The sequence below is a fragment of the Zosterops lateralis genome, assembly GCF_965231275.1.
Source record: "Zosterops lateralis genome assembly, chromosome: 6".
NCBI classification, from domain to species: domain Eukaryota; kingdom Metazoa; phylum Chordata; class Aves; order Passeriformes; family Zosteropidae; genus Zosterops; species Zosterops lateralis.
Genome location: NC_139761.1, coordinates 36,817,578 through 36,845,414, shown reverse-complemented (window position 1 = coordinate 36,845,414; position 27,837 = coordinate 36,817,578). Strand labels below are relative to the sequence as shown.

The following is a 27,837-nucleotide window of genomic DNA, read 5'->3' as shown; positions in this document are numbered from 1 at the left end:
TGCAGCCCCAGTTGCATGTAAGTCCAGTGTGAAAAGTTACCGAGTCGTATGGCTGGCAGGAACTCCTCATGCAGGTTTAGGGGTGGAGAAATAAGGATTTTATGACGAGGCTCTACTGCCCCACCCCCTGATTATTCCCAGTCATTAGGCAGCCACCTCCCTGCTTCCTGCAGCACCTCAACTGAGTCAGCAGAATGAAGAGTGGTTCCTTTTCTACCCGCTCTGATGTTTGGGGACGATGCTGAAGTCCCTTTCTGCCCAGTCATTGCTCTCTTGAAATACTACTGGTAATGAAAAGTTTTGCATTTATGCAACAGCTCTAAGCCCCAAGCAAAGTGCTGCTAATTAATTAAATCACAGCTTTTGAAGTATCTCTACACTGCCACCACCATGCTGCAGAGTAGTAGAGAGAGATGTCAGCAACTTCTTTCCAACCCATACACTCAAATACCTGTACAATCTTCCCATAGCAGCACAGTTCAGGCAGGTAAGTCCTGCAGTTCAGCAAGGTGACTCAATTGTAATGCCACAACTGAATGACTGCAGCACCCATGCTCCCCTGAAGCTACTTTGGGCATCTCTGTGCTACATTTAGCAACTTCAACACACGCTGAGTATTCTTTGCCTGGATATTTATTGTATATATAGAAAAAAAGTAAATCCGTGTTTAGAAATCTTGCAGTTTGATATTAAATCAAGAGGGAAGGGAGAAGCTATTAGCAGCAGGTGAAACTTGGGAGAGGAAGGGTGAGACAGGAGAGAGGGTTGTGCTCTCCTGCACGGGCCCGGGGAGCACAGCAGTTCACACATCCTCAGAACTTACTTCAAAGGGATCTCTGTGTGCTGGCTCTCACAGCGAGCCCAGCAGACACACTGTGAGAAACTCCAGGGCTCAAAACCCTCCCTGACTGCTCTTCCCCCACTGTACAGTGACTCACTGCCTTGTAAAGCATATTAGAGTAGCCCTAAATTAGCATACATGTGCAGGCTGGTAGATTTTGGAGCATACAAGAGCAGAGTCTGGCTCTGCCAGACTCCTTCTGGCTTCTCTGACTGATGATAGGAGACAGCAAGTACCCAGTCTTGCAACATTAAATTGTTTATTTTAAAATCAATCTTACTTGTATTGGTGTTTAATTCACTTGATGCAGGCAAAGAAATCAACCCTGTAACCTGCAGTAGGTGCCAGCTAAGTGCACTCCCCTGTGCCAGGGAGGCTGGCATCAAAATAATTCTGCACAGAGGAAGAGAGGAGGTGTTGTCCAAGGAACATCACTAGAGTAAAATCCTCTTTTTATATACAAGTTGCTTCCTTCTATGTTGATGGCTGTGTGATAAACACGTGTGATGCCTCTTCAGAAGATCTTATGCAAAATATGCAGTGGTAGTCTCTGGTGGTTTCCATCTGAAGTATTTAATGACTAGCTGCTTGCTCCATAGGCACACTTTACACTGTTCACTCAGAATCAAAGGAAAATGGCCCACAAACATGAATCTACAGCATGTGAAATGCTCCTTAGAGGAATGACCAAAAGATACTTCCAATGAGCATGGACATCTCTACCAAAGACAAAATATCTCCTGTAACTTCTGGCTTTATTCCTTTATATCTGTATTAAATCCTTAGGAAAAAAATCAGGTGGAGCAGTCACAGCTGAGAATCACTTGCTTGCATTCTCACAAAACTAATTCTTTCCAGCTTCTGAAAGAATGTTTCCTGGAAATATTCCGGTATTAAAATTTAGAGTAGGAATCTGTTTTCATTACAAAAAATCTGCAAAACACCCTCTATCAAAGGAAAGAGGGTGAGCTATCCAAGTCACCTTCCCCAAGTTGTCCCAGCAGATACACATTTATACCATCCCACCTGTTTCACAACCAATACAAGACTCCCTGACATTACTTTATTTACTCATGCTGTTTTTAAGATCCGTATATGAGACAGCACTTCACAATTTATAAAATTATCCCAGAGTCAGGGCATCTTACCCACTGAATGTTTTCCTGATGTTCAGACTGTTTTCCTCATCTCAAAATAATGTCATCATTGCCATACCCAAAACATGTTCCTAAATAAGTCTCCCTCTCCTGTTCCTGATCACCATCAAATTTTAGTTGGCATTGTCTCCCTTAACCACTACTTGTCCACATCACACAAGCAGGCTTTGGAATACACTGTATTTTAAAGACCTGGCATCTCTGTGGCAGCCAAAAATAATGATCTCAGCAGTTTCTCATTCATGCAGTGAGTACATGACAGAACTAAGCACTGAATGCTCACAACACCTGTGACTCTTGTCAGCACTGAGAAAAATTGATGGTTTATTCACTGTTGTCTACTACATCACCTGCTTGAAATAAAAAATAGTGAATTCTCAATTTGTCCCATTGGAGTTTTAGAAGTAGAAATGTGTCCCTAGGATTACAATTTCCAAAAGATTACAACTTCCAAGGTCATGCATCACGTTGGTGTTCTGGCATTTTTCCTTAATCCACAACTTAAGGACAATTTCAGAGACAACCATAAAGCATGCATTAAGCAAATTCATGTCTGAAGTTACCCAAAGTCTAAAGAGCCATATATTGCCTCTTTTAAGTAATCACATTTCCACAATTATAATTTTAAATTGCCAGAGATCATCATATACATACTACTTACACTCTTATTTGGATTTTTGAAGATTAGAGAGACTGCGTAACTGATGACAGAACCCTCAAAAGTCTCTTTAAAGCTCTGAGCAGTAACGAGGAAAGTGAAAAGGAATATACAATTTTCCTCTGCTTTTCATGCACTTTCAAGTGCACATTTATATGCACATGACTTTGCATCTATGTATTAATTAAGGCAAGGTAGAGAAAAGATATCATTCTGATCTAAACCAGCCTTCTGCAAACGCTAGTTTCCCCAGCATGACATTCAGATAATTGTATATCTAACTGCAACAAGTTACAGGGAGGGATAACAGCTGCTTTCACAATTACCTTATGTACCACTTGGTCACCTTCTGATAGTCCAGGGCTACAGAAATGTATGACTAATGGGGGACTTCATCTTATTGCAAGAGAATATTCTTGTACCACCCTTGGGCTGACAATGGGAGTGGTAATCATTTACACAGCCTGAACATAACAAGAGGGGTAAATATTCACAGCACATGCTAGAGGTGTTAAAAATTATAGCCAGATGTCACATTAGAAAATAATTACTCAGTATTAACAAATAAAGCCATTTAACAAATGTTGTGTCAAATCTGTAGCTCAGGATTTTCCCTGGGTATTGCCTTTTACTTTGTTTTCCTTCATTTTATATGTTTCCACAAGCTACAAAATCTACAAAGATGCCATCCTGCCAGCCAAACTCTTGAGCAAGCAGCTCAAGTCAAACTCTAGCTACACAAAGGACTTGAAGTCAATAATCTCCACAGACAAGGTGTACACACAGATGACAAGTGTCACTTTCCTATCCCAAGGTGTTGGATTTCAGACTCTGAAAATTTTAACTTTGGCTCGGTAATGTTTGGCCTGACACTAATTTTAAGGAACTCTTTGGTATAAAAAAAAAACAAACAAAAACACCCAAACCCAAAACCAAACAAAAATACCCCTCCATATATATATATATATATATATAACATTCACATTTTTATGATTAATATGTTGGCATTTTATTTTCACGTTTCTATGTTCCACACCTTCAAAATGCATATTCCTCAAAACTCTACAAAATTCTTTCAGGCATTGGAGAGAGAGACCACACTAGGTGGAGGGGTGGAGGATTACATTTTTGCTTAAGACACTATTCTGATTATGACATATATGAAGGAGGGCTTCTGCTTTCAAAAGACTGTTGAGAAACTGCATTAAAACAACTCGACATGCCCTTGATATGTTTCGGAGAGATAAAATCTCGCTCCTCCTACTCACTCACATGAAGTAATAGGGCTGCTTTACCTTTCAGAAGTCATCACTAAAGTGTTGGCCCATCTGTTAAGATATGCAACCCTGCCTTCATATTTGTTGCAACAGAATTTCAAATGCAATCCTCATCTCAAAAAGCAGTAGCTCAAATCCTTTATCTCTGCCCCTCCCCGTGTCTGTAGATCTGAGCATCCAACAGCACCTCTCTTTACCTTTGCAGGAGCACTCAGAAGCTGCCTGACCTTTCCAGGTTTATTCAACACTTCAGGCACTCTTCAAGCAGCTATTTCACTGCCCTAGCCCCAACAGACACAGGTGTGAGGAATACCAGCACCAGGCTGTGTCAGCTAATTACCCAATAATTAGGCAAGACACATAGCCCAGGACCTTTACAGGGAAATCTAGAGCCAATTTCAGTCTGAACCAATTCTCAGAATATCAGGAAGTCACCTCATATTACCAGCTAATTAAGGGGGTAACTTCATCTGCAGTCAGCCTGAGAGATGTTTGAGCCTTAATAGAGCCTGCAAAGATTCACAACTAATTGTTTCCAGGATCATGACATTGCATTCAGCAGAGCTTGTGTGACAGGTCACAAACAAGTGTTTTCAAAAAAAAAAAAAATACTGCTGCTGACCTACCTGGATTTTAAAATCTTAAATAAAACAATTGCATCAGTGCTGAATCACTTTGAAAATTTGAAAAAAACAGCTGATATGTCAGGGAGTCTGAGCCTCAGCTCCGTCCTTAAAAAATACCACCAGTAATAACGAATGTGTCTTGTTTGTTATTTTTGATTAATAGCTGGCAAGCCACTCAAATGTGGCTGTTCTTTTATTCTGCCTTTCACCATCACATCACAGGCAAGATTCTGAAGTATCACTGTAATGTGAACATCACTAATGGTCTTTAATAGAGGAAGCCTTTCCTTCCCCAAACAAGAAACAAAATGAGTCCATTTTGGAGAAAACTCACAAGCCATCAAGGCAAGACCATTAAGCTTGGCTCTCCCAGGCAAAATATTAGTCTCATGCAGTGTTAGATGCTTGGAGCCAGATCCTCACACAAACACCAGCATCCTCTGACTTAAGTCAAAATACTGAGCTGCTAAGCTAGACCACTTAGGCAACCTAAGATTTTTCAGTGGCTTGCTAAATAGGCCTAGACTTCTGAAAATGGACTCCCTTTCCTCAGCCCATTCTAAACTATCCTAATTTTCCAGATCAGCTGCCAAAAGCACACATCATCACCACACCTTGGGTGAATAAAACTGAAGGCCCAGCACTAAGTGTTGCAACCACCAAAAACCAGTGGGTGGAATGAACTAGGCACACACTGAACTGCTTATATTCATTCTTCCTGGAGCTCTAATAATGAAACTTGAAATTCTTTAAAATACTTAAGAGATACTTTGCAAAAGAAAAGAATCACATTTTTAAACCTCCATTTCATTATTGTTTAAAAATAAACTCATGAGCATAACTGAGCTATCAGAGTGATATCTTCCTTTTCTGCTTTACTCACAGAAAACTATTGCAGAAAACTGGTGACACTAACATCAAATTATCCTAGCCAATGACAAGGAATAAAGGTGAAAAACTGGCTTTCTATGTAAGAGGGCTAGTGAAACAAAGATGTATCAGTAACTGAGGAAAAGGAAAGCTGGTGGAGTTGACTACTTTAGATCCATGAAAAGGAGATGCGAAGGTTACTGCCAACAGTTTCCTCTTATGAAGGGAGACTTACTGGTTTGATTCATATTGCAGCAAAGCTTGACAGACACTGCTGGTGTTATCTCCTGTGAAATGAATTGATGCACAGAAAAGGACTGTCTTAGAGGTAACAACATATAATGTTATCTCCTGAGTTATGGTTCCAGTCATCTGCACTCTCGAAAGCACAGCTTCCTTCCATTTTTCATCTTCCACAGTTGAAGTGACAGCATCTTTCTTTCATCTTTCATCAAAGGTTATTAACAAAGCTCATTGTTCACTCAATATTTGATTCCTTGGTAACAAAAGCAAGAGTAACTTTTTCCCAGAACAACTCAATAGCTGAGCTGAGTCTATAGTACTTAATAAAACCCCCATACTTCAATGACTTCAACTATAAAATTCTTATTTTTAATAAGATCATGCTTGGCTACTTAGTATTTGAACAGTAGCTATCACTCTGCATATGTATTTTTGCATACAACAAGAAGAAAATAAGATCTAAGTATGACCAGTTAAATATACTTCCTTTAGAAACCATTTTTCTAAGACAAATATGAGAATCTCATTAACACTACCCTGTCTGTTATTTGGATGGCAGTGGGAATAAAATTGTAGCAGCAGCTACACACTGTCCATCTCACTGTTGCAGAAGTCAAAGGAGTTGTCACAAACATCTGTGAGCTTGCAGCAGGTGAATGTTTATTAGTCCAGTACCAAAACGTTTGTGTACCTCCTGCTGATGAGATTTTTCAAAATACACTCTAAGAGTGTTTACTTGAATTAGGTGATGAATAGTTTTTAAGTCACTTCTTTCGTTCCACTGCAGTTCGCAAAGCCTGGAGAATTAAGTGTTTATTATTCAGGATGTTGTAGCTGCACAGGTTAAGCAGCTTGTTGAAATTCTCTTCAGTGTAGGTAAGCAGGCCAGTGCCATAGGGAGCAGCACAGCTGGACACGTCCACTCTTCCCTGCTCCATCTCCGCAGGACTGCGCTCCACATCTGAAATCAAAGCAAAGCACAGCAAAGGTGTTGAGGCAGAAAAGGGCTATCAGGCAATGCAAAACACGCAGTAACAGATACAAAAAGATAATTGTCTCTTGAAAATGGTTCAAGATTTAATTGCTGTATAGTAACTATGTCAGCTGCACTAATAAAATCCAGTAGTTCGCTGCTTGGCTACAGTCCAGACTTGACCAGCAGAAAACATTTCCATGCAAAAGGCTTTCCTCTCTAAATTAAGAGTTTGCATCAGAATATTTATTGCTTTTAAGATTTGAAATTTTTTATGTTTAACTTTTCAGTTGGGTTCTGAGGTGATAGTTCCTTATCTACCAGCTGGTAGAAAATTACACCAGAGGGCTCCTGGACTGGGGATCCTCCTTCTCAGGTGGCTGAGATTTTAAGCAAATGCAGCAGAACAAATAAGATAATGAACAACACAAAGTCTTTTTCAATAAGTTGATTCATGGATTTTTGTTCATTTTTTTGAGGAAAGTTTCCTGGATCATAGAAAATTAGCAATAAAAAAAATGGAGTTAATGCATGTAAAAGTATTTGTAAACTGAAACTGAATTTGCCAAGTAGTTGGTTTTTTTTTTCTAGTGAAACAAACATTTCTTCCATTGCTGAACCAAAGGAAACAATCTGGCAACTTTTCAAAAACTATTGGTATCAAAGCAGCTTGTTACCCTGGCAAAGCCTTTGCTTCATTACATGTTTTCAGCACTTTCTATTATCAATTTTTTTAATGTAAAAAAGTAATAGGAGAATTCTAGCTTTGTTAACCAAGTCAACATTATATCTCTTCATGAGACTGTTAAGTGACAACATAAGCTACCGGTGGATATAAGTCAGTAGCTGTGTCCTCTTCTTTATTATCAAAGTTACATGACCTGTTTCAAGTGCCAGAGGGGGTTTCCCTCAAGGTACAGCTACTCATGCTTTTATTTTTAAACCTCTTCATTCCAATCCCTGATTAGCTGGCCAATACTACATGCATCACACCTGGACTGAGAGTATAATAACTTAGCGAACTCAGAAGCTTGGCAGTGTCTTGTTATGGAAGAGGAACAAATTTAATGGATCAGCTGGAATGAGACAATCTCCAAAAATGATTACTGCTGTCAACTTACTTGGTGCCTTGTATTTTTGGAAGGTATCACACACCAGTGGAAAATAGGCCAAGATTGGTGCCTCTAAGCTGTCCTCAAACACATAGCATTCCTTCAGGTGTTCCCGGTCCTCCTGGCTCAGCTCTGTGCTGGGGAATGGGATCCCGTGCTCCGAACAGTACTCTGAGAATAGGTCCAGTGGCTGGCTCAACAGAGAGGAGAGATGCAACACAAAGACAGCTTGAAGTAAGACCACCGAACCCCAAAATAATATTTTGCTGCAGTAGGACACTCTGAGATTGATTCATGTGTTTATAAATAATGCTAACTTTGCACTGGAACAAACATACCATCTTAATTTTAATATATTCTGAGTAACAGAAATTTGGTTGATTTGCTAACACTTTATATTTTTAAAGCAGGGTTACTATTTACTGAAATTTATATGACATTCAGGTCATTTTTGTGAATTAGTGAGAGGATTTGGATAAGGAAACTTTGACTACACGTGGCTTCTCAGATCACAGGCTCTTAATTATTTGCATTCAGTGCATCTGTCTATGGCTTCATGTCCTCTTACAAATAAACTATATTAATTTCAATCATATAAGCCTCTCAAGGTTTCTTCAAATGCAGAAAAAATAAACCCTGACTAAAATTCATGCCAACACTGAGTGAAATGTAAAAGCAAAACATTTCATTCAAAAAAATTCAAATATATATATTGTGTATTAGTTACATTGTAGAAGTTATTTAACTATTGAGGAACTTGTTTTCAGGATGACAGATACATAGAATAGGACATGTTCTGTATGTCTGTGTTCATATGTCAAAAAGACACTAAAAACAGCCCTGATAAAGGCAGTGACATTATGGTCACAGTTGTGAATAGTACCACTGATATGATTATTTAATTTAATAAAAAACAGACCATTTTTCTGGAGAGAAAAAGAAAAGAAAAGAGAGAGAAAGAATGAGAGAGAGAGATGTGGTAGTAATTCAGCTGCTAGAGTCATAGAGATAAAGAATTACTGCTTCAAAACATCACCATAGTCTGTGATCCTCCACTGTAATTTAAATGGAGAATAACATCCACTTTCCTCTCTGGCCTCAGAATGGGTGGGCAGCTGGTGTTGATGAAGAAAGCTGTATCTATCAGCTTGAGATAGTCACTCATTTCATTCAGCTGGTTGGGAGAAGAATCCAGCACTGTGTCTGAAAGGCCAAAACTTTTATTATTATTTACTGTAGGGTCAAGTCCCTTTTTTTCCAAATTAGCATAAAAGAGGAGAAAGAAAAGACAGTTGATGTATATTCATCGCTGACACAAAGCCCACGGTTAAGTATTTGTCTTTGACACAATTTTAGTATCTAAAGCTCAACTCTGAGATCAGTCAGAGGGAGCAGTTCTGAGACTCAGCTCCATCCAAAGTGATAAATTACTCTTCTTTTTCAACATGTGTAAATTTGTGGCTGTTTAACTTCCTCAGAAACTTCAAGTCACTCTTTGATGGCTTTTACTGGGAAGATGAAAATTCAAGCAAACCTGCTGTGTTTTCTCCAAGACAGGAAAGAGACCAGGAGTAAATGATCTAAGTCTTGGCAAAACCCATTGCACAAACATGTTAATCAAATAATGTTAATCAAAATTTGCCTTTATGATAAAACTTATCAAATATTTGTTCTCGGCAAGTATCAGCACTCAAATCTCCTTCAAAGATATAACTAAAACTATTTTCAATTACCTTTCCACATGCAAAAGCTCTCATTCTCCAAATATTTGTTATGTAGCTGCAAACCCTTGAGGAAATTATGGTAAGTTGAAACCACTGGCCGCCCAGTCATCATCTGTCGAAGAGTTTTGGGAAGGTAACCTTTGGGAATGGATAAGTAGGTTGTCTGTTCATGAGGCTTCTTGGACAGAGTAGGATGGTTCTCTGTAGGAAGAACAAGAGGTTATGTGTCTGCATTTGGTCAGAGTGTTTCTCCAATGATAATAACAACCAAACCACCATGGCTCCCAGCCCCATCTGTGACTGAGTGCACACATGGGTCCTGGGCAGTGGGTTTCAGTGTCACACCATCACCTTGTCCTTCCCTGTCTGGCCTCTCCCTCCCCACAGGGGTCTGGTAATCCTCTCGTGACTAAAAAATTCCCCAGAGATGTTGCACAGTGAGCAGCACAATAAGCAGCACAATGTTTTTTCCTGTTTTACAGAACAACAGTTGGTCTCCTGCTTTTCCTTCATTTTTAAGGGCTTGGTGTCCCATAAGCCAGAAATAGGACACAAAAACAAACCCTTTACCAAATGTCAGGTTTCACATTTCAGAGAGGTCTGAAGAAAATGCAAATGCAAGAGAAAAGTAATCTAAAGAACTAACCAATGTCGTGCCCAGTGTCCCGAGTCCATCTGTGCCAGAAGCGTTCTGAATGTCCTGAGAGGTAGACAGCATCCATAAAACTGTGGGAAAATATATTGCTCCATGTACCTTGAAAGTTAAAAAAAAAAAAAAAAAAAAAAAAAGAAGCAAGCACCATACTTAATATTAGTTAAAATTTTTAGAGCACAGCTATGGCACCATACCTGAATCCACTCTCTGTTTTAGTTTTGAAATATTATGAATTTTCCTATAAATGTCAAATGCCACATCATTTCACACAATGTCTGGCGTACAACCAGGCCGTTTTCGAAACTTGGCTGTCTATAAAAGCCAGGCTGTGAGTTTAAATACTTCAGATGATCACTTTGTGTGTGTTCAGCAAAACATTCAGCAAATTAGTCACATCTGCCTCAAAAATTAGTTTCCTCTTTCATCACTTTTGGCTGGTTCATTTGAGATTGAAATTGCATCAGGTACCTTCTCCAGTATACTAATACTGCAACTTGCAGACCACCTCTGTGTAGCCAGCTCTTAAAGGTGATGTTTTCTCGAGACAGGAAATTACCTTTCAAAAAGCAGATGTGGGATTCTGGGATCTTCTTCATCCGGCGACCCATGAAGAACTCACTACCAAAATCCTCTGAACGAACAAAGGCCCCGTATTTCAGGAGACCCACCTCATATGGTGTGAACTCCACCCACTCTGCAAATAAGGCATGAAACCGGGTTTATTTCAGTCACCTGAACACATGCGAAAATGAGCCTAGAGAATCAGAAGCTGGAAGAACAAGGCCTACAGCTCCACCAAGGTGGTGACAGTTCAAACCACCATGTTTTGAAACAAACAGGTGTCCTTCAACATACATGAATGCAAAAGCTAAATTGATCTCCTCTGCCAAAATCCATTCAGCTTGGGATTCAGGTACATCTCAACACTAAGAAGTAAGACCTGGGGCTGAAAGCCCACTGATTGCTAAGGCCCTGCACACAAAGTGGCATTTTGAGTTCCTCTGAGTCAGCAATGACACCAGCTACCATTCATTCTTAACACTCTTTATAATCACTGCCTTGAGGATAAAAAACTTTGACCAAACCCCTTCCCCACACAGAAACCTTGGCTGGATGCACTGGGACTGCAGCTGTGCTTAGGAGCAGATGACCAGGTTCAGTGGCAGGACTTCCTGCTTAGTTTGAGCTGGAAACACTATGGGAATTGTGATCCGTATCACTGATCAGGGCACAGAGCACTGTCCCTCCTCACATCCCTCTCTGGCTGACTCCTGCTCTCACTCCTCTCCACCTACTCCTTTCTCCTCCCTTCCTTGCACTCCTCCCCACTTTTCACAGCTCTCTGGACTAGTGCTGCCTCAGCAGAAGAGCCAGGGAAGGGGCTGTGGGGGGTAGGAGTGGACCAGAAAGAAAAGAGCAGCAGTAGTGGCTCTCAAGGCTGCCAGCAAAAGGCATCTCCACCCCCCCACCAAGCAGTGTCCACACCACAGGCATCTCCCTCACATAATATTAGGATGCATGTTTTTCATCCAAATCAGAAACCAGATATGAAGACAGGGGAAAAGAAATTTTTTAAAAGATTTATTGGCTTGGCCTTACAGTAAAAAGTTTTGGCATTCAATCAGCCTTGAAAGGAAATTCTTCAGAGGGTAATATGATAAACTATACCTTTAAAATCCAAAGTGCTAAAGTCATCCTTGACATTGAGGGCCAGGTATATGGGGAGTGGATTCTGCCCCTGATTAACTGCTAGTTGCTGATCTGAGAGTTTGTGAGTACTTTCCTGTTTACAAAGAGCAAAAGCCATTGTAAAAAGATGAACATGATATATGGACTTACTGCAGTATTTAAGCATGAACTATCAATGAAGTATCTGTTAAACCTCAGCAGGTACTGTTTTTTGTGTATTTTAGACTTTTGGCCACACAAGCATGTTCATATGTTATCTGCCACAAGCTTTCACCAAGGCATTGTGCTTATGGGAGTTTTGGCTAGGGGGACAGGGCAAAAAATGCAAGAAACATGCCTGCACAGTCACTGGGATATGACTTGCTTTAACTAAAGAAATATATTTAATCAACCTGGACACATTTTCTTCACTACAGCTTATGGCTATACATTGCTATGCCTGAACGCAGCCCTGTCAGAGCCTTCTCTCCTCTGTGTGTTACTTGAATGATCACCTGACCCAAAATTAAAGATGGAAAATCAGTTTCCTTAACATCTTGAATTTTTACATGCTCAGACATCTCCTCTAGATACTCACATTTTAGGGTTATTTTGTTACTTTTATTCTAAAAAGCCAAAGAATAAGTCCTTCAGGTGTTATGAGAGCCTTCTCTCTAACTGAATCCACAACCTTAGACATGGGAAGTTAGAAATCCTTTGAAATAAGAGGGAGAGAAAGAATATAAAATACCTGATGATGTAGCATAGAATCAATGAAGAGTCCCCATAAATCTGTAAAGGACACTTTGTGCCCCTCTTGCTTTCTCTCACAAAGCTTATTTTCATAGTATTTCATATGATCCAAAGAGAAACAGTGCAGCTTGTTCTTGGTCACGCATTTCCTGATACCATCAATTGGCCCACTGAGATCCTTTTGTGACCAATTTGCATCTTCATATAACTTTGACATGGTCCTGGATAAAAGAAAGGTGCTGTGGTTCATCATGGCACATGACAATTCATTGGGCTTACAACACACATAAGTGTTTTGTTCCAGGCTACACAAAGTTCTTGCCCTCCAACTTTTACTTGGAAGAGCATTTCACAACTCGGGTAGTATTTACACTGTATAATGATTTTCTTTCCCTTTTTTTTCTGCACAAATACATTTTAAATCATCCTAGCTTGTTTGTTTTTCAGAATCAAAAGAGCAATAAAGCAACACTGATAACTTAACTCAAGCTTTTGCTAGAATTACCCTTTAACTGTCCAAGCCACATCTTCTGTCTGAGGCCAGCTGCCTCAGGTGGGTCAGACTCTGTGTGAAATGTGATGCTGGAATTTAGCAGTGACTGTTGCCCTGGCCAATGTGAGAGCTCCTCCTTGGCATGCAACAGGTGGGTCACCTCAGACTCCTGGCATACATAAGGGCAGGCCTGAGCTGCCAGCTCCCAGAGCTCAAGCAGATTCCAGTCATCCCCTCTCATCCCCACCCCACTTGTTCTAATTCTGCCTTACATACTTTTAGAGCAGCCCTTCAGAGGCAAAATGTTTTAAACCCCTCAACCTCTCCTAGTTTGTGCAAGGCAGTCACCATTGAGTACATGAATGATACTCTGTGTTTCTCAGGGCTGTTCTTTTAAAGTGTGCTTTTTGGAGATATGTTAAGAGTTGAGCCAAATAGAACAAAAGGACTTCTGAAGTGTTGCATGCAACACGATAACAAATTATACGCAAACTTTCCCAGCTTGTGCTCTTTCCTTTTTGTTTCTATAAACACTAATTCTCATTAGATTTGTTTCTTTTAAGAGGACAGTACTCAGTGGTCCCATGAAACAAATCCAAAAGGAAGCCAGGTGCCAGCATCAAGCTGAGCAAATTCATCAATAAGGTAAAATTGTTCAGCAGGTTATCACTTTGCTAACACAAACAGCAAGCACAAACAAGCCCAGCTCTCCTTACCATGTTGTGGCAGATAAACCACTGATGTATGACACACAGTCCAAAATACCCAGCTCCTGGAGAGCCAGAAGACTGCCAAACAGAGCTGTCATGGACCTCACTCCCCCTGCTGCAGTCACAATTGCCACCACTGGGACCTGCTCAGCACACAAAGAGAGACAGAGTCACTCATCACCAGATGAAATACAGGAGTCATGGCAATGCAGAAAAAAGTAAACAGCAGCACCTGATTCAGGTAGGTTTTTATTAATTAACCCTCTTCAGGGCAGTGCCTAGGTGTGTGCTTAGGTTGTGTAAACTTTGGTAGAATTTTGTGTATGCTGAAAGCATTTTCCTGATCAGTGATGCTTTGGAAAGTCAGGAGCTGTAAGTGCAGTTGTTGTATGTGAAAATATATTTTGGATTTTCTCAATGGATTTAATTTTTCCTCAGCTCTTTCCCTCAAAATACATTTTAAAGCTCTGAGTATAACTAAGGTCAGAAGAGCAGCACAAAACCTGTCTGCATAATTTTTTTTCTTTCTCTACATGTATATACAACATTTGCTATTTTCCAGGCAGAGGATGCCCAGCTTTATAGGTTTATTTTAACACCCTCTTTCCAACCCAGATTGCCTTTACCTTCCCTGATGTCAGTGCTATATGTAATTTGGTTTTACTTTCTTCAAAGATGCATCAATCCTGTTATCCATCCTCCCTTTTCTGTATAGTAAAAACTGATACAACAAATATTCAGTTTTAGGAACATATGATGCCATTACCTTTAATCTTGTCTTCACTGTATTTTACCATCTACTTGTGGTTTTGGAGGGTTCTTTGATTAATTTGGCTCAAACCCCCTTTTATTCTCATTTAATAATAACAAGTCCTATTCTATCTGTTATTTAAGTTGATGGGCACTTTAACTTGGTTGAAAAATGCTGTCCTTCACACATCATAAAGGGCTGGGTGTGCTGGGAGCTGAACAGAGGAAGAAATACCCCACAGGCACATTTGCCCAGACTCCTGCTCCAAGCACCACAGCCCCATAACAGATTATTGCCCTCCAGTTCAGGGATCCCCAGGAGAGGAGTAAGCAAGAGGTAACACCAAAAAACACACAAAACAGATGCTACTTTACCAGGCTGCTGTGGGAGAATTGCAGCCTTCCCTGTGAACCTTGTGGCTGCAGAGAAGAAGTGCCAAAGAGGAGAAATGGTCTCAGTCTAAGCAATCAAATTTCACCAGGCTTGGTTATACACACCAGCATGTCAGCAAATACAGCCTCTGGGTGTCCCTGAGTGAGGACAGAGGTTGGCAGAAAATAAAGGACCTACAACTGGCCCCCTGACAGTTCCTCTTTCATCCTCTGTGTCAAAAACTTGGATATAGTCTTATGTGCAAGTGACAATCTGGCCTATACTATTTAGTATGGAATACATGGAAGAGCTGTATGGGTAGTCATGCAAGTACATCACATCCACTCCTCTCAAAGTGGGTCATATCACTTCAACTTCCCAAGATGCTGCCCCACATACTTCATCCTCCTGCAGGTCTTCATCTAGATGAAGAACATTTTTCAGAGCAGCAGCAACCACCTTCTTCCTTTTAGAGATGAAATCCTGCTCCTCTGCACACAGATCAAACCCCAACCGCAAATCTAAATTCTTGCAACTGGAGCATAAGAACAGCACAAGGTATTACCTGTAGCCATTTCAGTTGGAGACATTCAGCAAAACCAACAAAAATAAACCAGTTTAAAGAAATTATACTTCCATGTATGTGAAAGGCCCCCTATGCAAATGAAAGCAGGTATATGGATATCCTATGTCCTATATTTGTGCCTTCCTGTGGAGATTTTAGACCAGAATTATGTTCTGAACAATTTCACACAATCAAAAGGAAGTTAAATAAATTCAATATTCTGCTTATTTAAAACACGGAAACAAACAGAATTCAAGCTGTTTCACATTGGACTCTGGTATTTGGATACCTCTTCACATTCTCTTGCTATGCATGTGTTTCCTGAAGCACAAAGGGGGCCTAAGTAGTTATGTAAACTTTACACACTTTAGTTAAAAGAACCCTAATACTAAGTTAGGCTTATCTCTACAAAGAGTTTGTGCTCTATTTGAATCAGAAGATGTCTCTTAAATTTATCCCTTCTGTACATTAATATAAATATTATGTACATGATTCATTCTATAACCTATATTTTCACAGGGTTCCACTTTCAGAGGGTTTTTTCAGGAGAAACAAACCCAAACAAACACAAAAAATCTCTCAGTCTCTTCTCTGAATATTATTCAGTAAAACCTCTGAATGATCATTTGCCTGTAACTAAGGCTTGCAATGGAGCTAACTCATCAACAGGGGGTAATGTTGCCCTTCAGAAAATCTCAGCAAGCTAGTCAATAAATAAATTCCTGTCCACGTGTTTCATTCAAAAATGACCTGTAGAGGTCTTGTAAATGCATAAAGGTGTTAGACACATTAGAAATCTGGTACACATAAATATGCATGTATTATAGGTAAAGGTTACAAGACAGAGGGATATTTAGGTATCAAAATTACAAAGCATCAACATTAGGAAAAACATTGTGATGGTTTATACCCCATAACTACCTACCACCTATCCTATTCTAAATACTTACCAACCAAGCTTTAAAACATTTTATTAACCATTTCTCATATTTTAGTCACCATTATTTCCTGTTTTGAAATTAGTTACTTTAAGATGAAACTTCCTTTCATCTAAAAATGATAATATGAAAGGAGAGGGAATGGCCTAAAAAATCATTCAAAAGCAATAAAAGATTTACCTATTTTCCTCATTCACAGACACCTCATAAGATTCCCCCTGAAAATCAAGAATGAAAGAACCATAAATTTTAAACAGAATTGAAATTCTGTAAAAGCACGTTTTACAGTATTAGCAATTATTCACATATACAGTCTAACGATAAATTTTTGGTCTCTTCTCAAGCCTTCAGCACACAATCCTCATCCTGTTTTTAAACTACTTTTAAAGCAGCCAGAAATTCTGAAGATCCTATTTCCCCCCCAGTTCATAGTTATATTTCTAAGTGTATGCAGAGCTAAGCATACAAATAACTCGCTAATGCATTTTTAGTAACAAAATCAATATGTGACCAGATATCACATATATAGAGTTTACCTTGTTGAAAGAATTCCAAATACTGTCAAAAGACACTCACTTTCATCACTGTCACTTGCTTTCTCAAGTCCAGAGAATGGAGAGGCACAGCCAGGGGACTACTTACATCCATTTCCCTCCTACCTGAGCCAGGCTGATTTAAAGAGGGAGAAAAAAATGTTATAAGGAGAATATTATTTATAAACCCTAGACACAGAAATGCCAGATAAGGGTTTACTCGTGATTCTTCTCCCAAAATTTAGGCTAGGTGTTATCACCACCCATAAGCAAAACATACACAACGGAAAAAATGCTCCTTTGGCAGAGTCATGAGCAGTCTGGGTTGACTGTGCTTGATGTAGTGGAACTTGGTGGTTTCACTGCTTCCTGGTCTGCAGTGAGGACCTATGGAAATATCCTGGGTTTCTTCATAGGATCCCTTCATTGTGAACGTGAAATCTCTCCCTAAGGACAAGAACCAAACCACAAGGAGATGTTAAATGTGCCTAGTCCTGAAATTAGCAAATAAAAGTGCCCCAAGTGACATTTCAGCTTTAGTGCTGCAGGCTTAAGTAAGGTTAATTTGGACCACAATGATTTCCTTCCCCTGTGACCAGGGTGCAGCACCTGGTCCTTTGAGTTCCCCTGGACTGCAGGGGCTCAGAACTGACCAGTTCTCAAGTTTCCAATACTCAGAGAACTGATCCCAAAGCTGATGGCAGAGTTGGGGCTGACATCCCTGACTCCTCGAGGCCCAACCCTTCACCCACTGAGAAATGCAAACCCATCTGTTGTGATTATTTCACCCACGTTGAGAGCAATTTTTAGCAGACACCTTTGTACATAATCCTTTGTGTGAAAGCATGTGGGAATTGATTTGAATACCCCATAGCAGGTGTAGGATGAATGTTACCATCTTACATTCACAATTAAGTTACTTATTGTTCTGCTTATAGTAAATCCCATTGAATTGCTTTGTAAATGCTAAATTACAGGATGATTAAGTGCTGCTGAATCCTTTAGATAAATGATCAAGTTTGAGGCTAAGTTTGGTAAGAGGGTCCACTCTGAAACTCACAACTCTGTGTGAGGATCCTGACACCCTTTCCTTTTCCCTCTCTATCCTTTGGCATCCCTGGTCTCCACATAAATAATTCTAGATTGATTCCAATCTGATTTTTCTTTGCATGCTTCATGCATGTAGTAATAGAGTGAACCTTGCCATCAAACTTTGTCACACTTTCACAAATTTGTATTAAACCTACATTTGCTGATACCTTTGCCAGTGATTAAGTGACCTAAACCATTTGTGACACCATGCCAAGTGACAGAGGAGAGTATGTGTTACACTTGTGGATGCCTCTAGCAGCATTCACATCCCCTGAGCTTTTTTTCACTGAAGTCTTTCTCCTCTTGAGAGTTGTGTCTCCCTTCTTTTACATTGTTTTCACCAGAAAACAGAGGTAAAGGTATTTCAGTTCCATCACACTGCAGTGATGTTTCCAAGTCTCTCAGCCACCTCCACAGCTTCCCTTAAGCTACACAGTCATGCCTTCTTCTGAGACTGTTAGCAGGTAGGTAATTCAGGAATTACCCAAGCAGCCCTGATGCAGAGACTAAAACAAACCAAATATTTATCTAGATTCAGCTGCATTTCCCATAGCGCAAAAAGCAACCTCACTTTTGCAAGAACTCTTCATCTTTGTTTCATTCACATGTACTTCCAAACAGGAAATTTCACGAGACTGGAAGAGAGAAGCAATAAAATCACTGGTAATAGAAACAGTTCAGGATTCTCACTGAAGTTCTAGAGGTCCTGTAGAAACACAATGCTTGGCCATGATGGTCTGTGGATATCAGAGTTTCTTGTTTAAACTGAGTTTCTTGTTTAAATATTGCAAGCAAGGTAAAGACGCCAAAATAACTATGGATCTGTCATTACATTTAAATATCATTCAGCCCCCAACAGTTAACACAAGAAATTTTTCTCCCTATCTTCCAACCACATGCTTCAGTTCTGCCCTATCATAAGATTGACATACAAAACAAAAAACAAATGAAACAAAACAAAAAAATTACCACTAGTACGCCATTAGTAATGATCTTCTCAGATACACCTGGTCTGAAAAGCAAAACCAAAAAGGTTTATTTAAAAGTGAGTATTTAAGCAATAAACATTCAAAAGCAAATAGTTCTGAGCTCAGTTTTTCTAGCTGGCAAGTACCATCAGCACTTCTGTCTTTCCCCTCTGCCTTGCAGCCTTTGCCAGATCACATCCCATACCTTCCCAAGGATGCTCCTTCTTTCTTATCTCTCCTGATGAGTATCATCTCTCCTTAGGCTGAATCACAATATAAACACCCATTCTCAGCTATAAATAGTAAGTGAGACTGTCACTTAAATTCAGAAGAGAAAAGCAGCAAAGGGGAAGATGCTGAGATGGGGTATCTGAACACAGGTTCATGGAGCCACTTCCCCTGTGCTGCATTACCCCTTTCTCTAAAATGCAGTTTCTGATTACAAACTCTACAACATTTAGGTTTTACTTACATGTTTTCCAGTAGAAATTCCACTTCTAGTTCTTCCTGATTCTGAAAATAGGACTTTTTTAATTTATGAATGAAAAAACAGTTTCTTCTGATACAACTCTGACAATTTATTTATAACTCTCTCTCTATTCCCATACCCTCTACATCATAATATGAATGGATACAGTTTTCTGGTGGCCACACTTTGATTTTACCTCTCCACTGCTCTACTGTTTACAAACCAGTTGTCTCATCAAGAGAAAGAAAAGATTAAGTGTCATAGAATAGGGAGCAAGGGTCCTATTATTAATTTATTAGTAGGATAAGACACGGGTCAATCAATGCTGAGGAAGGGAAGAATAGCAGGTGAATGATGTAGGAGAACATACTTCAGAATGAATGGACCTAGTACAGTGAATAAATAAGGAGTATATCTCAGTTAAAACAAAAGAACTTGCAGAGTAAAGTCATTACACATCAAAAAAGGGTGGGAGAAGAGACCAACTTAAAAAAAAAATTGCGAGGGTGAAGGGGAGAAGAGAGAAGACTGAAGCTGTGAAGGGGAATCAGGGAGAGACAAATCAAATGGAAAGGAGATAGGAAAAGTGTAAGAATGAAACAACAACAGAGTAGCACACCAACAATATAAAAGAAACCAAATAACTGTATTACTTCAGCTGCTTGCTGCTCTATGGGATACAGCCAATCCAAGAAATACCACCCTAAAAAAAGGTATATCAGAGACCTTCTGGATCATCCACAAGGAGGAAAACACCAGTTAACAGTGAAATAAATCTCTTTCTGATCATAACACTTTTTAATTCATACTCTGAATAATTAACATTTATTGACAAATATCACTTCTGTCCAGCTGTACATCATACTTTAATGTTGTGTAATTACTGTGACAAACATGCCAAATCTGACAATGCAACTGCCATGGGAAAATCATCTTTACAGTAAAAGTGAAGGGCAATTTTGTATTTACTTGTTCACATCAGTAAAGAGACATCTCTGATGGCTTCTCTGAAAGCTGCATCTGTGGCATGTAATGCAGAAGCAGGTGGTTCTGCTTGCTAATTTCTCCCAAAGTCTCTATTTCATGAGAATTACAGTGGCTGCAAGTTCGTAATAGAAGGCTAAGGCACAGATTTTAGAAAGTTGTCACCTTACACAGATGCAAGACAGACTGTATCAAATATCTGATTGTGCCCAGACTGTAGTATCCAAACTAATTGCTGGTCTGTTACAACTTTGTCCAAAGAACAGCGGAAATAAGGTTCAGAAGAACCTGGCTCATAGCATCTGCCTAACTGTGGTTGCTTTATGTTCCCATCCTTCCTATGCTGTTTTACAGTCAAACAAATTATATTTCTCTTAAGTCCTACTCACATATTTGTGGGTGAAAAACCCAGAGCATACAATGGAAATACTTGTTAGGCCACAGAGAGCAAGAGGCACAGCACAGCAACCATGCTGCTCTGACATTACCCATCTGACCTCCTCAGCTCTCCTTCTGAGATACCTTGGTAGATGAGAAAAATCATTACGGGCAGAGGTGGAACTACAGCCTGTTATTAAGATTGCCCAGCCTATCACATTACTAACTCACCTTCAAAAAAAATAAAATAACCCCAAGTCTTCCAAAAATCCATGTACAGACCATAATCTGTGATGCTTCACAGGTGCTGTATTCCTCACAAACTGAAGGAGGGCAGCTTGACCAGGATGTTCCTGAGACAGCTCACCTGGTCTGACCTCCACCACTTCCACCTTGCTAATGGGCTAAGACAGCTCTGCACATGCCTCAGAGCAAACTCAGGGCTTGAATCACACTTGGAATTATCTCAGCCACATGAGTTTTTTTCTGAGGAAGGCTGTAGCCAGCTGAAACAGCTATAGTAAGCAGTCCTCAGTAAGGCTTGGTCTTCTAAAAGAGTAGTGAATAAACACTCTCCAAAGCAATAGTAATATAAAAAACAGGCAAGAGTGTTTTGAAAGAGCCTGACTGACACAGTGGTTTAGAAATAAATGGAACACACCAATTCCTGGGAACCGCAAACTGAAACCCTTGGCAGAAGTCTGAAAAAGCCCTGAAGTTGATACTACACCCTCCAAACAGAGAAGGTGTTACACTGTGCAGAAAGTAATCTGAGTACATATTCTGCTCTCTTTGAAGATGGGTGTGATTTCTCCACCTCTTCTCTCAGCAATTTCACACTCAGTGTTTCATAAGATACTTTTAATCTCCTCTTTAATACAACCAAACACAGTATTTTTGAGACACATGCAGCAAATAAAATTCTTAGGTCATACACTCACTTAGAAGAAAAAATAAAATATTGATAATATTCTCATTCATCAAGGCCTACCCCTTCTGTGCTGGCTCAGCCTCTCTAGAATAAATTTGTAACCCCATAACAAAGGAGCATAAGCAGACTTGCTGAGTATTTTTTTTCATAAAGTTGTTTAGTAGAGGAGGAAAAAAACCCTAAGAGACTATCGTAAGAATGAAATGCTTCATTTAGCAAGCACATTATCTGAAAGAACTGACCAAAATCCCCATTGATGCTGAGAGGAGATAGCCTTAGTGAGCTACTGGCCAAAGGGTAAGGGCAACTGCCTGGAAAGGGGGACAGGTTTGTTCCTACCCCTGCTCTGTCAATCTCCTACAACAGCAATAAGATTCCCTAACCACCACCTTCTTCATTTTTGACTCTTTTTCTTGCTGATTTTTAAAAAAATATTTTTGAAAATTAAAAAAAAATAAAATTAGGAATACAAAAAGTATTTTGCATCTTATTCCAGTCACAACAGGGGATGTTTGTGACCCCTCTCCTAAAACCCAAGCATTCAACTTTTTTTAATAACACCCCTTTTAGCCAAGTCTTTGTGTGTGAGAACCAATTTAATGTTCAGTAGAAGTAGACTTGAGACAAAGTTCTAATCAAGAGTATTATTTTTTTCTATCCACTCACCTCTGGATTCAACTCAAAATTCAGGCGAACTTTTTCTCCAGGTTGGATTTTAGCCACATCAAAGCGAACAGTCATAAGATGGTCATCTGGGGTAAAAGTATCCTCATCACAGACTGTCAGCTCCAGGACATTCTGAGGAGAGAAGCAGAGCAGGATATTAATGACATATTCTGGGACTACTGAGCCCAAAAGGAAGGTGAGCATTCAGCCCCCATGTCCACATGGACAGACTCCTGTGACAGCATGGAGCTCTGCTCACAGCCCATGTGGCTCACACAGCAGAGTCAGGGTCCAACCCTAGAAGAGGTAAATCATCAGATTTGGCAACCAAAAAGAGCTCCAAAAGAAGAGGAAACCTGAGTGACATATATGATGGTAACATGCACCAGACAGAGCAGAGGTTACACACACTATTCCTCAGCTCATTTGTGGATTCAAAATTGAGAAATTTTGGCATTTCATCAGAAAGTAATGATAAAGGTGAAATTTTTAGCCCTTTAAAATGGAAGTTAAAGCATAGTACCAAACTCTTAATAGCATTTGAATTATAGCAATGAGAAGATGCAGCACCAGTAAACTATGAGAAACCGATCCAGTTTGGACTTCGTATCACTTTCACTCTGATTGTTCACCTATTTCGGCTAACTCTATAAACATTTCAACAGCTTTTTACAACTTTTCTGGGACACAAAGAAGCATTCAATGTTATTCCAGATATTCCACAACCTTCTGAGCTTTAACTACTTCTTTCAGTCAGGTTAAATGAGTTCAAGACCCGTGTGAGCCTCAAGCCTCTCAAAAAGAGTCTGCCCACAGCAGGTGAGGATGCCCCCTTTAGAAAGCACCTACTCACTGTCACATATCCCACCTTTACTTCAGCCTGTATCATGAAGTGGAAAGCTTCGTTCCAGACAGGGTTTCTGCAGTTGTGCACAGTTCTTGTCCGGGCTTCCCGACATGAAGCTGTTGGCAGCCACAGCTTGACATAGCAATCAGTTTGGCTCCCTGTGTTAACAGCAAATTGTATAATTAGTACTCAAGTACTTTGCTATTATTTCATTTGCCCAGTCAGGGAAAGAAAAGATTAGCTTCTGAGGAGTCCTAGATATTTCATTAGACCCAAAGGAAAATATTCTGGGCTTAGTTATTTAACTTTTCTATTTAGGTTTATATCAGTTTCAAAGAAAGTCAATTTCAAACCACTAATTCTATATGATAACAAGAGCTAAAGTATTTTATTTCAACAGTACTGAACTAAGCCCTCTGGCTCTTGTGATTTTTAACTCCTATTTTCCAATATTTGCCAGTTTCCAAAAAAATTCATATACAACTTCACTTCTTGAAATGGCACTTTCTAAAATTAAACAGAAATTTTAGTTTGGAGATTTTCCTCTATTTGTAATGCACAAGTCATCCACACTGACAGAACAGTGAAAACACAAACACAGCAGCATCCAAGGCAACTCCTGATTTTTTTCCTGTATCTTTCACAAAGATGTTCCTTTAAAAAGGGAATTGGGCACCCTGGAAGAAGGGGCACTGAAGAGTTAGGAGAAAGGAAAATACCACAGAGCAGCTGATAAAAGGAAGGACAACTTCTTCTCCAACACAAAATATTTTAGTCTATTTCCTTTCTGATTTTAAGTGTTTTCTAAATTATTTTGAATTTAAATGAAAATGAATACAACTTCTTCACCCAACCCACCCTGAAATATTACTGTAATCCAAACAACAGGGGTACAAGAGCATTAAAATCAGGTGACAGTAGTTTTCTTGCCAAGACATAAATACGGCATCAGTGATACTTACACAGATCAGCTTTGCGGAGATTTCTCACGCCTATAATTTTTACAGAAAGCCAGCACAACTGAGGCACTTCTCGCTGCAGAACAATGAGAAAGATATCTTAATAATTAGCAATTAACTCAGATATAGATAATATAGCTTATCCTATAATACCACAAAGGCCATTCTGTCATTATGGTGTGGTGAATTTAATTTTAACTATTTGAGACACTTTATGAGAAGAAATACTTTCTTGTGATATGAAATTGAGAAAAGATAACTTGTAATTCATAGTTAGGGTCTACATTAATCAAAATGAAACCTCATTAACATAGCAAGCAGAACTGATACATGTATATAAACCAGGGGTTTTTTAAAGAACCATAACTGAAGAAAGCAGGAATCACTAAAGCTCTAAACAGTGTAAGAAAATGGAAAGCTGAGAACACAAAGTAAAATTGGCAGTGTGTTAGATTATGCAATTAAACACAAATAAGCAAGAAAAGCTGTAATTGTATGTAAATGCACATATGAAAAAAAAAAAAAAGTAAAAAAAAAAAAAAAAAAAAAAAAAAAAAAAAAAAAAAAAAAAAAAAAAGGCACAAAAGCACAAACAGGTGATTCAGAATGTCTTGGCCTAATCAGGACAAACCTAGGCTGACCTGACTGATCTACCAAGGAGGAAGCCATGAGGCATAGCAATACTGACAACCCATAGTGTAGGGTTCTAGAGGGAAATAGCTTGAAGGCTCCACAACTCTCCATTTTTTCTGTTCTCCCTTCACTCCCCATCACAGTCTACACACAACCCTACACTTGGTTACAGTAAAAACCAGGAAGTGTCGAAGAACATCAAGAGTAAAATACTACCTGCAGAAGCAATAGCAATAGCTCCATTAATTGAATTAAAAGCAGCACTTAAATCTCCAAAGGATTGTGATTTCTGAGAAACTGCCTGCTTCGGACCTCCTTGTGTACCTCTTACCGTGTCCTGACGGAAGCAGACTAAACATCTAGAAAGCAATAAGCCACCAAGACAAATGTTATTTACAGCCTACTGGAAAGATTCTCAGCTCAACACTTTTCTTTCAGGAAGTGTTGTTTGAACAAAACCAGAAGGTCTGAAACAAGCCCATCAACCTCAGCATAATTTTTGGCAGCAGTGTTTCTGGAGATTGAGAATGAAAGAAGTGATCCAAATTGCTGAAAGCTCAACATTTCATCCCAAATACAGACAATTAATTTTTCATCCTCAGCTTTACTACCACCCATATCCATGAGTTTGGAGAAAACTTATTCATGAGATGGCTTAAGTACTAAGTAAATATACTGACACAAACCAAATTATTATTCTATAGTGCTAGCAGTTAGTGAATTCACTGCTCTCCCAGATTTAAGAAAGAATTAACTTCATACTTTTGTACTGAATACAGCTAGGGAACCACTTGAGAAAACTCAGGGGCAGAAAAACATATCATACTATTTTCATTTTTCAAGTTATTAAATATCTTTTCAACCAACCATTAGTCATAAAACAGAATAATTGTAACATATCTAGTATGTACCATATTCAGTACTTTCCAAAACCTATTTGTCTTCATAAATATCAGTGTTCAGAAAAGTGTCAGACATGGGAGTAAGCCATTTTATTTGCTGATCTGCCTCCGTAGAGTAAAGGAAAAACAATTTACAGACTATGTCTTGGGTGTTATGAGGTGTTATATGACTATCATCATATAATGATACCACAGTAAACCAAGACTAAAATCCAGCTCTCCCAGTTCCTTGTCTAGCATTTAAACCACAAGTTCATCATCTTCCCAGCCCCTAAGTCACAGTGAATTTTGCACTCTAGACAGCACACTCAGAGAAGAAGTAAATATTCCCTTAACTAATTGTTAATAAATGTCACCTCTCACAAAAACAGTTAGGGTTGGGGAGCAACTGCAAAAGCTGACAGATGACTGTAGGTAACACAGCCATCCTTTACATCCTGCAGCTCTCTGCTTGCAATCCAGAAGCTGCCTTCTCTACAGTACCTCATTTTCAGCACTGTATGGTCTTTCATGATTCCTCTTCCTGATTCCAATCTTCCTGTGTGGGTTTGCCCAGATGAACCGATCCTGGGGACAAAAAGCCAAAAGAGGGTCCAGTGATGAAACCCAGTCAGTAATTTTCAGTTTTTACTCAGATTCACTAGGGCAGGAGACCCTAGCATTTCTCCCATTTCTCCTCTTCATGATGGGATATATGCATCTCACCAGGACCATCTACCTGCTGCTTTTACTAATAAATCTGCCTACCGTAGACACATTTGACATTTAAGGATCAAAATCCCCCAAACATTTGCTTTTAATGAATCTCAACTAAGACAGCCAAACAGATTCTTCTGCCCCACCACTGATTTTCTCTTACCAAAGGTGAATGGGCTGATGATCCCATCAGTATCTTAGTTTCATAAAATGCACCACTCTAAAGCTCCAGTCTGTGTGTCTCCCAGCTGGTAGGTGCTCCTGGACCACAGTATTTTCCAACCAGCTGTGGCCAGGAAGAAGAGTTGCATGGATTGACTCATGGCTCCACCTCCCAATGATTTCAAAAGCACAAATGATGCACTTGTTCTGTGCCACATTAAGACTTGGCTTTGCCTTTTTTTTTTTAACACCACAGTGATTTAGGGAAAAAAGGAGATGGGTCAAGCATTTCATCACAAGCCAATCCCAGAGTCAAGTCATTATCCACCACAAGGTCTGAATAACTTCATACAGAGCAATCTCCCAGGGTAGTTCCAGCCCCTATCAGCTTCTCCAGTCAGATGCACAGCAGCAAGGATTTTCACCAAGTTCACTACAAATTACAGTCATGAAGTGGAGGCTGGATCCCACAGGCACTGGCAAATAGTTAAAGAAAACACCCTGTAGCTTTGCTTCTCTCTTATTTGGTTGTATAGAGGATGTTAAGGGGTCAGCAGAGCCAGCAGGAGCTTTTGCTATTGAAGTGCTTTTAGCTAAAGTGCTGCTTTCAATTAAATATGTTACAACCTCATAAACATTAAAATAAGTAACTACACACCATTTTTTCAAGTGTCTTTAAACATCCCTGTTAAAATGGTCAAGTCTGGCTTTTTTTAAATTTTATTATCATTTCCCATTATTTTTCTGTAACAGCACTCAACACATAAAAACGAAAGGACCTAGGACTATTACAAAAATACAAAAATAGCACAGAAGCCAGCTATTGCATTAACCATTATCAAAATCACTAAAAATAGGTGTTACTCAGTAGTAAGAAGCTGCAGTTGAGATAAGTTGTGGTTTTTTAACTCTTTATTTCTTAGACTTCTCAAATTTCTAAGTCAGAATGAAAACCCTCTTTAAAAGCAGCAGGACTTCTTAGGAAAAAATAGAAATCTGATTTTTCAACCATTTCTAAAGAAAGTATTTGAGTATTCAAACTGTCATATAAAGAGCTACCTTAGATAGATAGATAGATAAAGTTTCAAATTATTATAATTTGTCTTGCCTTTCAATAGATTCAAGCATTCAATGTATGAATGTTTCTGCTTTAGGCTGTACTGCCACTTATGCAAAAAAAGCCAGGTAACTTCCCACCTAAAGTGTTTTTTGTTGGGTTGTTTTGTTTTAT

At 39.3% G+C, this 27,837-nt stretch overlaps 1 protein-coding gene across 1 annotated transcript; it reads right to left on the bottom strand.

The window, feature by feature from the left end:
- Positions 1–6,436: 6,436 nt before the first annotated feature.
- On the bottom strand, positions 6,437–26,634 carry LOC310910151 (cytosolic phospholipase A2 epsilon-like; the record flags this gene model as incomplete). The annotated part of the gene is made up of 21 exons (XM_083862608.1): positions 6,437–6,633; positions 7,767–7,947; positions 8,794–8,960; positions 9,491–9,682; positions 10,128–10,235; positions 10,693–10,830; positions 11,805–11,919; positions 12,556–12,778; positions 13,767–13,906; positions 15,283–15,418; positions 16,567–16,604; positions 16,963–17,055; positions 17,200–17,366; positions 18,583–18,646; positions 18,981–19,023; positions 19,452–19,492; positions 22,408–22,539; positions 23,276–23,412; positions 24,217–24,289; positions 26,232–26,315; positions 26,608–26,634. 21 exons carry the CDS (start codon positions 26,632–26,634, stop codon positions 6,437–6,439), a joined length of 2,496 nt encoding a protein of 831 aa, XP_083718734.1.
- Positions 26,635–27,837: the final 1,203 nt, after the last annotated feature.